The sequence below is a fragment of the Venturia canescens genome, chromosome 6, assembly GCF_019457755.1.
Source record: "Venturia canescens isolate UGA chromosome 6, ASM1945775v1, whole genome shotgun sequence".
In the NCBI taxonomy this organism is placed as follows: Eukaryota; Metazoa; Arthropoda; class Insecta; order Hymenoptera; family Ichneumonidae; genus Venturia; species Venturia canescens.
Genome location: NC_057426.1, coordinates 3561560 through 3576605, shown reverse-complemented (window position 1 = coordinate 3576605; position 15046 = coordinate 3561560). Strand labels below are relative to the sequence as shown.

Genomic DNA, 15046 nt, shown 5'->3' with positions numbered 1-15046 from the left:
AACAATAGAGAGCGGAGCGTTGTACAGAGGCGAGTCTTGTGCACCTCTGCCCTCCGTGCCACTCTCCTTTCTCCATATTTTTCTCTACCTTTATTTTTCCGAGTATTCTCAAGCCGCGGAAAAAGCTTCGTTTGAACGCATTTTTGATGAAAAAATACCTCTTGAAAGGGGGAAAAACCATTCGCACTAATACCCACGACTCAAAGAAAATAAGAGGATCGCGAGCCTTATTTTTAATCCTCTCAATTTAACTTTCATCCTTTTTTTATCATTTCCAAGCTGTCACGTGTGTCACGCTTCTATAGTAAATTCCGCTAAATAAAACTCTCCGATTATATTCCTTTGCAAAAGCGGAATATCGGACTCCAATTGTGTTGAAATTGAATGAACTCTGTTCCATGGCTCTTCGTTTTTTTCTCTTTTCCCAAGCATTTCCAAACTTTCACCATTATTTTTCGTATCTCAATATCGAACGATGCAAGAGCCTGAATAAATATGAGTGCAAGAAAATCTAGCAGAAGCGAAGTCCCTTGGCGAATGGGTAAGAACATTTCGGTGTTGGCTCTTCGCTCGAAAGAAATTTCAAATGGAAATAATACGCTTAATTTATTTCCAGGCGACTGCCGGACTCATTCGCTGTCGATTGAATACACCGAAAATAAGTTTCGAAAAGTCTTTCCGACTCCAGTTCGTCGATATTTGAAATAATTTTGGACATTGAAAATAACGACTAAAATTCTTCGTTATTTTTAGCCATAAAGACAGCGGGCGTGTGAAAATCTTGGCAAAAGTGATGAAATTTGTGGCAAACGGTTGCGGCGATAGAAAAATGAGAGATTTACCGGTCGATGACATTGTTCCACGACCTTGTACCTCTCGCGGCGTGTCTCGCTACGTATAATTGGATGTCGAGAGCAATGACCAATGTCGAGCGCGGAGACGACCAAGTACTCGCCCAGATGGAGCATACATGTGTAGCATATGATAATAATAAAAATAATAACAATAACAATAATAATCTGGACGTAACGCTTCATGCGCTGACTCCACGTACGAGCGAAATTACTGGACTTAAATTTTCATGAACTCTCCCGCGAGCATGCTGCTGCTAGTGCTGGCAATAACTCGGATCATTTTCGTCCGGGTACATTGAACTTTCGAAGACGACGAATCAAACGATATTGACCCATCGAGATGAAAATCTCAACGCGACGGTGCGACGAATTCAGTTCCATCGAGACCGTTTTAAGGAGGGTGGATCGCGACGATACAATGTGCTATGCTAAACCATCTTGAAGATATGAAGAATTTCAAAATTATAAGAATTTCATAAAATTTGGTAAATCTATTCTTTAAAAATATGTGAGACAATGTAAATTTTTTTAGATTTTTTACCACATAGCTCTCGAGTAATCGAGCACTAAAGTTCACGTGTATGAGAATGGAGTTAACATTATACATCTCGTGCACAAGAACTTCGATTTAACGCTCAATTATTCGATAACCATGTGGTAAAGAAATTTGAAAAAAATTGTATTTGTATACTTGATGCCAAAGAATGTTATCACGAAATTTTATCAAATTCTGATTATTTTTATTTCGTGATGCACCCTCCTTAAAAGCGACGGAGGAGAATTGTGCTCGGAAATTATTACGTACACTGGAAAAAAAAGTAATTGGAACAACGAAATGTTTTAGATCAAACTGCAGATTGATTCTCTTGGAAAACATTGCAATTAAACGAAGAAAACTCTTCCAATAACGTAAACTGTTATTGAATCGAACATTTTTTTCTCAGTGTAGCAGCTGTAAGCCTGAAAGCAAATATTTTCGTATTGGAGAATGATTAATTGTGGGAATGATTCGACTGAATTAAACCGAATTCGATTCTTCGGTGATTTCGGTCGCTGAAGAAGAAATCGATGGAGAGCAAACGAAATATTTTTACGGGAAATTATTGAATCACGCTGATTTTTAATAAAACCGAAAACGTTGGTTGGAGAAATGATTGACTGTCGAATTAACAGAACGGATGAGTTTATCGAAACTAAATGGTCTGGCTACTGAAATTTTGATCGTGGAACAAACTGAATGAAAATTGGGTCCTTTGGGAATATTCCATTGGATGGATCTGAGGAACGTCGCTGTGCGAATAGCGAATAAAATGACAGTAATAACAGCTCTTGTTTCGTGTCGAGGTGAAAAGAAACATTCGTGTTGAGATTTAGCATCGAGCGAGAGACTCGCAACGCTTATGATATACGTTTGAAGTCCGATTACGGTATGTTGACGTTCGCGTTCCATGACAAACCGAGTCGTTTGTCACCTGCTATTGAATTGCAAAAAATAACTCGTCCCGATCAAACGGACTCGTGGCCGCGAGTCTCTCTTTGAATCGGCGCCTTTCCCACCGCCGCGGACGCTCCGGAGCTTCGCCTCCGTCGTTATTTTCTTCTCGCTCTGCTTTTCCTACGATTTTCATTTCGCTCAAACCTTCACCACCCACCTGGACGAGGCACGGCTTTAAAAATCGGTTTTTGTGGGTGGCACTTTGCATACGAGCCATGAATTTACGACGTGCAAATAGAATAATCGTGTTAAGTCGCGATTAAAATTTCCTCAACGATCTGCCCCAGTGATTTGCGACGATTCTTCAACAATTGGACCAATCATTCAACTAATTTCCTCGTCAAAATTCTTTTACCTTGCCTTATCACGGAATCCTCAAACTTCAGTCCCAAATAACCACGAAAAATGTGAATTTTTTCCCAAATTTATCTCACTCCCCATCCTGCTGTTTCTTCGTATTCGAAAGGAGATAAAAAATAATGCGATTTTGACATTTCTCACGTCAGAAATGACTTTCCCGTGGGAAATTGTGTAACGAGAAAGGACGTTTATGAGCTGCTCCAACGAGGAAATCTCGTATATAATGCAAGTCCATTGCAGTATGCATCCAAGTGCAAGCAGTGCATCGTATTCCCGCGTAACTATACGGGCATGTATATTTGTACGTAGATTGGTTATACTATAATATTAGCGATGTATTACGAACTGAGCTGTAGGCGATGCACGATCCACGCCGGTGAGGTACGCCGCGTACAAGAAATATTGCATATAAATAACATCGCAGATGTGACGCGTTTCAGTTACAAATAAAACTTCCGAAAGCGTGTTTTTCAGGGATCATAAATTCAGATTCGAGGATGCTTGATGAAAAAAATGACGGATTTTCGTGAAAAATTCGCATACGAAGTGCACACGAAAACACACATAAAAATGGAAAAAGCCCAATTTTCACCTGCATTTTCATGTGCATAAGTACAAAAATACCTCAAAAACGGTGATCGTATTTTTTTTGAAAAAAGGTCTCAAATTTATTGTACCTTCCAACTTGGAAATTTGACGCTGAAGTTTGCAACGTTGGAGTCCAACGAAACGATGTAAAAAACACTCGAATAATTCCAGTAAATCTCCAACTTTGTTCCCTGCCGAATCCGAATTTTGTGGTTTTCCAACGTAAGTCATTCGTGAATTGGTGAGTTACAAATCTTTTCCCTCATTTCGTTGGACTCCACGGCTTCAAACTTGAGATTTTTGGTTGACCCTCCCACTTCGCTTTGCTGAGGCTCATAAAAAGCGTTTGCAAACTTACAATCACGTAGGTCGTTCGGAGTATGGGCTTTGTTCGAAATGCATCTTTAAATCCGGCACTCGACTCGAGACTAATTCGTATATACGTGAATTTAGAAAGTACAGTGCGCTCGTATCACACACAGATATAGGAATGTGTGCATAAACATAAATGCAAACGCGTGCATTTGCTCGCGTACGTTTGTCCTGCGGGGAGGAAAATAATATTTACACATGCAACGAGCGATGCAATGGAAGTTCGGTGGAGTTCTGATGCGACGACGACTAATACCGTAAATACACTCGTGAGGCTAATTGCTCTTGTCTTGCGCAATTTATGTCTTCCTCTCTCTCTTTCTTCATTTTCCTCTCTCAGCCCCTTTCTACCTCACGCTCTTCCATCATAAGCTGCGAAAGTTTCCGGATATTTTCTCCTATCGCGGCTGAATTATTTTCCTGCTTTTAATCGCTCACAGCAGCAGGCGCTCTCGCAAAGAGTCTGGAATACGTGATTCGATTTTCGCTCTTTTGCACTCATACGTCAAATTATTCTCGACGTTTATAAACAAATAAACTCCTGTTTCTGCGCTCCTATCATACGTCGGAGGAAGATCATCAATTTATTTGAAAACTGCCAGAGCAACGAATGGCCCTGAGAAAAATTCCGAACGAAACTATCCAATTCTCAGTCAGCTCGGACTGAGGCTTCGAATTCAATCGTTAACGAGGCTGATCACCGATCGAATGCATTAGAGAGAAACGACTTTTTGTCGAGACGAAAAGTGCCGAGACCGTTCTTTTGTTACCGACGAATTGTTCCCCACAGAAAAAAAGGATTCGAGAGAAAAGGACCAGTCTTGGATCGACCGGGGGACGCGAGCGAGGCTAATAATCCCTCCTCGATTATCATTATTTCTATAATGATTATTTTCATATGCACACGCAAAGAGTTAAGGTCGCGACGACCGGAAAGTCTCTCGAATCTCCTTGAAACGTCATGATCGTTCTGACACACATTCTCGTGGCCTGAGACTCCTCGCGTGCCTTCGCGCGAGTCTTCCCGCATCAACATATATTTATGTGTGTTCGTGTGTGTGCATGTACGAGAAGTCTATGATGCAGCTAATGGGCGCGAGGGAGAAACACTCTCGTCGAGTTCTTTCCGAGGTTTACGTAAGTCGCGAAAGGGAATCGCGATTACTCGCAACTCGGTGCAGCAGATATGCCTCTCGATCGTGACTGAATTCAATCGAACACTCCGCGAGTCCTTGTACAGGAGGAATTTATAAACGTGCGAAAATTACATGGAAAATTGGAAAAAAAAGAAAATTGGAGAAAAAAATGAAGTTTACGCGTCTTCTCGTGGTCGAAGATTCATTTTGTGCACCATTTTAATGACACTCGTCAACGGAATATCGGAGGAGGACGAAAGGGAGAAAAGAGGAGAAAGGATAAAGTTGAAGAAGGAAAGACCTTGAATTTGGTAACTTCGCACCTGCATCGAGCTGTACGGTATAATTTTGTCGGAGTGAGAACGCGAAAGAATCGGAGCAAAAACGATGCACGTGCAATTCAAGCCCGGCAATAAGGATTTTAAGTTGTTAAATTCGTTGTTTTCTTAGCGCTGCTGGTAAACGGTTGCGAAGCTCCGGCCTCCGTACAGTTTAACGACTTTCCGGGAGTCTGACGAAGGTTAAATATCGAATGATGACGTACCTCGTGAAAAGTTGGATTATTTTTGTTTCTGTTGCCGTTGGAGGTGTTGTTGATCGAGGAAAGGGCGGTGAGGGTTGCGGAGCCGACGCCACCGATCGGCTTGCCGCTAACTTTCGTACCACCACCGCCGACATCCTTGTGCAGCGTTCCTGGACTCTGTAATAAAATAAAACGAAAAAGCCTCGTTTATTATGGTGCGATATTAAATCCATCGTTTTCAAGGTTCGCGCGCCGCTCGCATAAAAACCTTGCAAAATTGATTCGACACTTGAAAATTGGCAAAAGATTGCAATTAATCAATCCTCAAGATTTTCGCTCCACGAATGAATGAATCTGCGGGTAAAATCGAGTGTGATAATCAATTTGAAGGGAGTTGAAAAAAATTCGACTATTGATAGCCGGATTTTTCTTCCTCCCAGTCAAGATCGTCGTGTCAAAATCCCGACCGATTGGAACATCGCGATCGCCCAACATTTATTATTTAACTCGCGCCGCGTTCGATATCGCAACAAAAGGATGGCGTGGGTGGTTCGTTAATGAGGAGGATAAAGTCGGAAGGAGGAAGAAAAAAATGGGAAAACCGACAAAGGGGAAGATACGAAGCGCTCCGAGATTGTTTATCATCGCGTTTGGAGCACGTGCGTTCGTCGTAAATGATGCGCGCAGTAGTTAATGCGATGAATGAAAGCATATCGATTCCCGGGGTCGAGGAAACAAAGGCAACATTTAAAAGCGGAAGTTACGGGGCTAATTTCATCCCCGAAGGGGAAATACGCCCCCGCGACGACAAAGCGATCTCCGAGTCTCTCGAAACGAATTTTCACCCCATTTTCGAGCCTCGGAACACAGCCTCACGTTTGAGATTTCAAGGGGACACGTCCCAATTACATGTTTTCCAATGACAACGACAATTATTCGCAAACACTCGAACGAGACTCTCCGCTTGAGGGATGTGTGCCTGGCATCAGGGAAATGCTTATTTTTTTCTCATGTTTTCCTTTCTTAACAATGCCCCGTCGTGCGGCATCAAATGACGCGCGAGCGAAACAGAGACAATTAAGCGAGCTCGCGTCTCGTCTTTCATGACAATATAACAGTGACAATAGAATTGTCCCGCAGCTGAGAAACTCGTATGCGTGTCGACGCGTGTATATGTATACTCAAGAAAAGTTGTGCGCGACGACACCAGATGCTCGCAGATGTTACGGTGTACCCGCGTTCTTCGGGACCTTGGAACGATCCTCCGAATGCAAATATGTTGGAGGCAAAACTAGCCCGATTATCTACGAATGGTGAGTGTGCAGCACTCATTCCATTTGGCACTGATTCGACTCGGAGAATCTTCTAATTAACGGGCGAAAGGATTGATGGCGGATGAGCTGGAGGTTGGAATTTGGATCACGCTTTATCCAGGAATTACGACGCTTTTATATGTCGCATTAAGTGCTCGATCGTCGGACAAGTTAAACGCGAATTTATTTTTCGTGACAAATCGATTATCTGAGAGAATATTACGCAGCTCGTCTCGTCGCTGGTTTTCTGGAACGTGATTTAATCTCCTTGTGATCGAGGCCCAGGCAATCGACCAGAATTTCTCGGATGCTCGCGTACGTTCTCATGTTCGGTCCACACGCTCAGGAGAATTCAAAGAAACATATATATTTTACGGTCTCGTTGAGGTTTTCAGAGGGATGAATTATTCGAAAGAAAGTTATTGAAGTTTAGTCGCATTTGACCAGCACAACGCGAGGCTTCACTCATCACTGTCTCGCGCGATTCTCCCGGGTAAAGTCTTTCCCCCGATTTTCTTATCGCACTATCGATCGAGAGATTTTTAACCTCTAGATTTCTCAAAAACGTTATCGTCGCGAGGAGTCTCGATAAGTGTCGCAGATTCGTAGAAAAATGTCACGTAGCCCCGAGACTTTGTGTTCCATTTTCGTTATTTATCTCATTTTCGTTATAACCGCGCGAGGAAGAAAGATCCATTTTCTTCTCAATTTATATTCTCCTGCTCGCTGCTGCCTGCACGTTTCGCTCTCTTACGCGTTCGTCTCGTTAAATGCGAACGAGGTATTGTGTGTGATCGAGGGAACAAAGGGAGTGGGGAAGTTGAAAGAATCCACGAGATTTATTAGTATCGTCCCACCCTCTCTCACTTTCTTAGATTTATAATGAAGCCAATCAAGCTCGCCCCTCCCTGCCTCGAAAATCTTACGGCTCCTCCGCTCCCTTCGCCCAGCAGAATCTTTCCCATTGTCTCGACAAGCATCATCGTTAATTAATTGAAAAAAAATCCGTTCGCTCTCATTACTCTACGGTGATTTGTTCAGGGACAAAAATGGGCTTATTGATTCTCAACGATCTCGGGATTGTTCGCCTCTCTCCTCATTTTCTATGGTGTGCTTACGTTCAATCAAGAAAATTTCATTATTCAGGGATTTATTGGACGAGCTGATGTTTGTGGTCGTTCGTTGGGGGACGACGACGCTTTAATCTTCCCTGGTTTGAAAGCTGTGCAAGAAAGTTTCATTTTTTCCAATACATTTTATCGAAGGAAACGATAAAACGATCATTTCGCTGCGCTCTCGTATCATTTAATCGAGTTTACTGTTCATTATGAAGTTGTTCGCTAATTTGATCTTAAGATCGAATAATTCACATCAGTAAAGTTCGCAAGTAAAATTTCTATTTGGTATTTTACTTTGGACCGAAGATTAGACGGGATAAGAATTTCGGAAGCTCCAAATAATGCTGGTACACGAGAAAAAAGTGTCAAAATGAAATATCCAAGAGCTCGGTATCGCTATTCGGGATGAAAAAAATTGTAGCGAGCCCCGCAGCAGTTTCGTCTCTCGTCGCTTTTCCGTTGAAACCGGGTGGGTGTAAATAAGAGGTTAAATAAAGGCAAAAGCAAATCCCTAGATCTTTTCGTTTCACGGTGAAAGCGGAGGGACAGCTGGCGTAGTTTAAGATGAAAACGATGACGAGAAGCCGGCAGGAGGTTGGTACGGCGAAGGGAGGAGAGAGAAAACGTGGTTAAAATAAGAGAAAACAAGAGTTATTCGTGGTACGGAGCCATGGGAGTGGGACGCGTGAAAAAAGAAGAAGGTGAGATTATAAGAAAACGAAAAGGGCGAGAGTCTAAAAAAGGGAGAAAAAAAGATAAGCGCGCGAGGACGATGGAGGATTGGTGGCCTCTATCATTAGACACATGCGCGAAGCGAGACGCGAGTGGTGCAAGTTTTTTCTATCTCGTTGTTGTTTATTTGCCTCGTTGTTACTCTCTGAGCGAGGGATTTCGTACAGATTTATTTCGGTCGAATGTACATTCGCGAAGTCGCTTGCTCGAAAAAGGGGATCGAGAACACCTGGCTTTTTTAGCGAAAGCACGAGCTCAGCGCGGCAGGTGCTTGTGTATATATCGAGAATTTCGCCTTCGACGTTTCAGCTGTACGCAGCCTCTCCCTCGCCCGATATTTTTCTCGCGAACAACTCAACAAAAAAGTGTAAAAGAAGGATGAAAAAGAAAAATCTCATACGCAGGTGATCCTCGTATCAAAGTTTACTCCGGGTGTGCCTCTCACAATATTCATTCGAGAAACCTCTTTCTCGCCTCGCTCGACGTCTCAAGAGCCTCTCGAGTCAACAAGAAACGAGAGGAGAAGCCTCTGGTTACGTTAAATACAGAGAGAGCGACGGAACACTGTCCAAAGCAGCTTAAAGGACCAGGCGAGGAAGAAAGATCGAGAGACGAGCGCCCTGACCTCTCGGACCTGGAGCACTCGGCAGTTATCATCCTTGCCAATTTAGAACGAAAATATCGCGCAAACACTCGAAACTCCACACCTCTCTTGTGGAAATCCCCATTCGCATTTTCATTGTTAATAGAAAATGCAATTTTATGGACTTTCATTGAAACGCGCGAACTAAAATCGCGACACGAAATTCAGCCAACTGATATTTCGATGGGTTCCTTCCGGGACAAATTCCCACTCTTTTCGTCAATGGATCCTTATTTCATTCCAAGTTTCCTACGCGCCATGCGACGTCAATGGTAAAAAGACGAAGATCTTGGCTCCCGATCCCCAGGATCTCGAATTATTCGGTTCTCAGACTTTTCTCGCCCGGTCTCATTCTCTGCGGCCGGACTTGTGGAGTCGAGAGAAAACATGGAGGCCCAATAAAAAGAGAGTAGCAAAATATACGTAGAAAAACAACGAGTTCACAGGTTGGCAGATGCATCCCAAGATCCGCACCTGGACACCTGCCAACCTGCTGCTGCCTCTCTCGGAGAATCCTAACAATAAGAGTAGCTCGCCAACGTCTCGAGAGAATTTCTTAGGACTTTTGTACCGGATATTTTCATTGATAAACACGTTGAGCTGAAAAATTTCGATCTCTGCAACATTTCACAGCCTTCCCAACGGAATCCACATAAAACTTAAATTCTCAGTCCCAAACACGAAAACTCCTGGACGAAGCTACGAAAAAACATGCTCGCTCAAGTTTGCAAAGTTCGAGTCCAACGAAATGAGCGAAAAAATGTGCAATTCGCCAATTTTTTATTCCACGAATCATTGGTGAACGTGGAAACTACAAACTTCAAGTTCGTCAGGGAAGAAAATTGGATAATTACTGGAATGGTTGGAGAGTTTTTTCACATCATTTCGTTGGGCTCCAACGTCGCAAACTTCAAACTTCAGTGTCATAATAATTGGAGAATTACTGGAATTATTCGAGAGTTTTTCATATCATTTCGTTGGACTCGAACGTTCGAAACTTCAGCGTCATTCGCTGACTTTCTCCCCGGACAAATCGCTTCTAATAAGCCCACGATCGATTTTAACAGTACTCGAAACCTCAATGACTTCTCCATTTTCCTATTAACAAAATGTCAAAATCTCATGAACTTGAAAGTTTCGCACCAGGATTAAGAAGTCGTATCGTAATTAAAGTAAGCATATCGCAAAGTACCGTAATTCCCCCGCGTGTGCAGCTCGCGAAGCGACTTTATGCAGCGATGTTACAGGGCAAAATTACTACACGATCTTTCGCTCTTACTGCTCCTCGTCGTGGTGGTGGAGATCGATATTATTGTACGTTGGAGAGTTGTGCACGATACTTCCGTGTGTTGACCGGGGCACTGATCACCTCTCTCGTATATCTCGATCACGATAAATCTGTCGGTCCGAAGCTTCGCGTGAATAGCTGTATAAAACCGATACAGCATTATTCTACATGTGTATGTATTCTTTTTAATGTTTAAATGGATGTACACATATCTTGGCCCGCGAGAGACAACTCGCATACCTGAATCTGATCTCTTATCAGATCGATATAACTTGGCGCATTTGCGATTGATATACCGTTTATATACTTGGCGTTTCCTATCCGAGTTCGCCTATTGCAAGAGCATTATATTAACTGCGAGCGCGCGCTTCGTCTTCATAGAATTTACGATAAACGTGAAACGTTCTGATTGAACGTGAAACCGCGTGAATCAGCTGGTGATTCGATGGATGAGTGAAATTTTTTCAGTTGTTTTTCGATTGAGTGAATTTTGAATTTTTCATGAGACTGAAGTTCGCAACGTTGGAGTGAAACGAAATTATGTGAAAACTCTGAAATTCTGTTGCGTTTCGTTAATTTCGTTGGACTCCAACGTTGCAAGCTTCTTTATTTTGGGCTCATCGGATTGTTTATTCGTTGGATTATATTTTCAGACAAGGAATTGAAAAGAGGTGAGCGAGTTGTTTTTTTTTTTTCACGTTGGATTCTCGAGAATGAATATTTTTGCGTTGATTTTGTGTTGAGAGAATTTTGAGTTCTTCGGACTGTTTATTCGTTCGGTTATATTTTCAGACAAAGAATTGAAAAAAGGCGAGCGAGTTGTTTTTTTTTTGGGTTGGATTCTCGAGAATGTGATAACAATAAAAATTCTTTTATCATTGTTTTCCTCACTCTCGTGCCTCCAAGTTTTTTCTTGCTGTTACTCTATCACCGCAATAATTCGATAGCCATTTCACGTCCGCCGTTGGTAAACAGAAATTGCAATCGCAATTCAAAAGACTCTCGACGAGAGATTCGCGCGATCAATCACTCGGTCGAGCCTCTCTCTTCGAGTGAAGTGAAAAACAAGGAGGGAGAAGCGGCGAGGAAAAGAAAGAAATGAAGGAACGGCTCTCTCGCGGAGTGGGAGATCGTCAATTCACGCGTAGGAAAAACGTGCTTTGTCCTGGTACATCGCGTCTTGGACATTTCCGTGAATTCCTCGTCCCATTCCATGTGCGCGGCCTCCCTCGTTACACGCGCCCGAAGAATTACAATTGTACGAACCGTTTTTCTCGCAGTTTCGATCTCACATTTCAGTCGAGCTTCGACCAAGAGTTTAAGATACAAACTTCTTTTTATAGCTTCTACGATCTCCGAGTTGAAAAAATGCGCAATTGCTGGCACAAAATGTCACGGAAATGATGAGGATTTTGGGAGAAAAAAATTCGTTCGTCTCTGCGATTAGAAACGACGACGATTTTTGCAATCAGAGTTTTGATCGATCGCGTGAAAATAAAAGGAAATCTCGAACCGTTGCTATCTCGAGGACTCGATTCTTTTGACAATCGCTGAATTAAACTACCGCTACGTCCGCGATATGCGAGAAATGCCCGCGCGCGATATGAAAAAAGAAAAGGGACGAAAGAGGGACGAAACCAGTTTCGAAAATCCCGCACAAACCGTTACGACATTTTTATTCTCTCGCGCCCGCTCCCCGCGAACGTACGAACAACGACAATGAGTCACTGGAACCGAGACTCTTAAATTCACGGTCGTCCGAGTTCACTAACATTGAATAATGCGCAACCTTTCCAACAAATCCGATCCGCGATCTGCTGTGGCTACCGGTTTCCATCATTTTCGGAGATATCATATCACGAGAGTGCTCCGACTAGATTGCGCCAGCAGTATCTCCATGTTCATTAAGCTATTTACATTTCGAGGGGGACCGAAGACACCGATCGTGCACGGAGAAACCGAGTTCCTTTTGTGTACTGATAAATATATTATTTTTCAAAAATTTTCAAAGCATTTACCCACCGATTACGAACAGCACAGTATTTTTTGAATTTTACCATTTTTCCTCCCTTCAATTCTAAACAGCTTTATGCGGATAGCAAAAAGTGATGCACGTCAGAATTATATTTCGTTTTGTTTTCGTTCATCGTGTCAGACTAGCACTTACCGATAAGTACAAATTTATTGTAAATCACAAATTTTCACTGTCAGCATAGTAAATTCTATGATAAATACACGAATATGCATCGAATACGTGTGACATTTTACCATACATATAACAAGCATTGCTTACAGAGAAAAAGACTTTTGAGTCTTTTGAATAAGAGGCACGAGTACACGGAGAGACTTTTATAGCAAAAATTACTGTTTTTATAGTAACGTCGGACTACATCGATATTATAATAATAATCGCTACAGAGTGTGTCAAGTAATGCAAAAGTTTGGGGAACCATTACCACAGTTCATAGTAAATAGCGTGCTGTACTATATCAAAAATGAATACCGAGCGAATTTTGACTAAAAACATAGTAAATAATGAAATGATTTGATGAAAATTGAGGAGATAACATAGCAGTCGTTTCTCTGTGGTATACGAAAAATTGCATAGTTTCGTATTTTTCCTTTTACCGCACTGAATTTTGCTCAATAAAACAGCAAAATTCATGTGCCCACCAATTATATGAGGCGAATTGCGAGTATAAACATGAAAATTAACCAGTGGCACATATTGTAAAATTTCAAGCAATTTGTCCAGTCCAATTCATCAATTTTTAACATTTCGCCAAAGACACGAGTGACATTCGCATATCGATACATTGTTCGATGTAAGAATGTCGCAGCAGACCTAAATTTTGCCTGTCGTACATAGTAAAATTTGAGAGAACTGCTTTCGGCATCAAAATTACTATATGCACTTTGGTGAAATGTAATAGAACAGCGCTGCTATAAAACATAGCAAATTTTTCTAGCAAATTCATCCGAAATATTCGTATAAAAGTCTTTCCGTATATTTTGGTCTTTTTACTGTTGTCGATAGAGCAATTTTTATTACTGCTCTTTGAATTAATGCTGCAATCCCCCTGAGATAGTAATTTTCGGACTCGTTTTCTCCGTGTGTTCCCGTGACTCGAAAAATCGAGAACGAGCTTCAGAAGCAGTTTTGAAGGTTGATTTTCGATGGGATTTAAGCGTGAGCCGCTCCGAGGAATCGAATTTTGGAAAGTGTTAAAAAAATAGCTGAGTGAATGCAGGAGCATGGGCAGAGTGGAAAAAGGGGATGCTGCGAGGAGAATTTGGGGCTGGGAGGTTGTAGAATGGTCGAGACTAACAAAGTTTCGACTTCAATCGCGTTACGTTTTGTCACTATGTCCGAATAATTAGCTCGATGGAAGTCGAGCGGTTGCAGAGGGTGGAGTTGCTCCTATTAATATAAATGAAGAGCCAGGTAAACTTATCTTTCGGGAGAATTAAATTATCGAGGTGATATAAATTCGAGCACGTTGAAGTTTGAGCTCGTGTTTATCGAGTTAACGCTCCTACATAACGCGCCAATAATACGAGCGTGTTAAATAAAACGGAAATAATTTCATTGATCGTAATCATAAAGTGGTTCGTCAGGTTTATATAAAAGCGGAGACTAAACGGATTATCAGAAGATTTATGAGGCTCGGGAGAGAAGGAAAGGTGCGAAAGGGGACAAAGGGTTGGGGAGATTCGCGCAGCAGTGACTCAAAAGGAGAAAAGATAAACAAATAAAAAGCTAAAAATACATCGTCATGTAGGTCGAACTTTTGCGCCTCGTTTTTCTTCTCTCTTCCCGGCGATTCTCCTCCGCATAAAGCGTGTCCCTAATTTTATTTTATTCTCCTGAGGAATTAAAGACGCGAGTTTAAGGACGGGTCGATAAAAATTGCGCACTCTGATGGTGAAGCCTGTTGTTACGCATCTTTATTCACTTTTTATATACGCGCGCGTATGGAAATGTCGGAGGCTCGGAGGAATCGACGAGGTTTCTCTCCCGCTTGCGCGTTCGGCCGCGCAGAGCCTCGCGGGGGGTCAAATGCTCAAGTGAAACGAGTTTGAGGATTCTTCTCTCTTTTTATCTCGCGCGCGTTCACCTGGTTGCGGTTTATTACGCTTTATGTGTGTCACAGCTACGAGAATTCGAGTGCGCGTGCGTGGCGCTTACGCACTTCCGTCGAGTAGAATTGCGCGAAACTCGATTTAACTCCGAGGCGAAAGGAGCGGGGTGGCAAATGTGAAATGAAATTCGCGAGAAATTCTTCAATTTTGTGGAATTAAGGGGTCAAAAGTGTAGCGCCGATGGAGCGCGAGCATTTTCATCCTCGACTTATAAAGCACCAGGGCGAACGCTCGTTTCTCATTCGTAGGGAAAGTAAATTAGTCGAATTTGAGATGTCTAAATATTGTGACCTCCGCGGGTGTGTGCGCGAGAGAGCGAGAGAGATTAGAAACGAGGAAAATGCGTCGCAAGTATACGTGGACAACGAGCCTGCTCTCGCGGGAGATCGCAAAGTATTTTCTTAAGTGGGTCAACGTTCAATTGTCTCATGCACCGTTGCGTGGAGTGCGCGTGCCAGAGTAACGAGAAACACAGCCGTCT

The 15046-nt window shown here is 42.4% G+C and overlaps 1 protein-coding gene across 1 annotated transcript in view; it reads right to left on the bottom strand.

The window, feature by feature from the left end:
* The window catches only part of LOC122412542 (probable serine/threonine-protein kinase dyrk2), a 193927-nt gene that overhangs the window by 29815 nt on the left and 149066 nt on the right, over positions 1 to 15046 (bottom strand). Inside the window, exon 3 of the mRNA XM_043422146.1 lies at positions 5350 to 5505. Coding sequence (XP_043278081.1) covers positions 5350 to 5505 — 156 coding nt within the window. The remainder of the gene's footprint in view (positions 1 to 5349; positions 5506 to 15046) is intronic.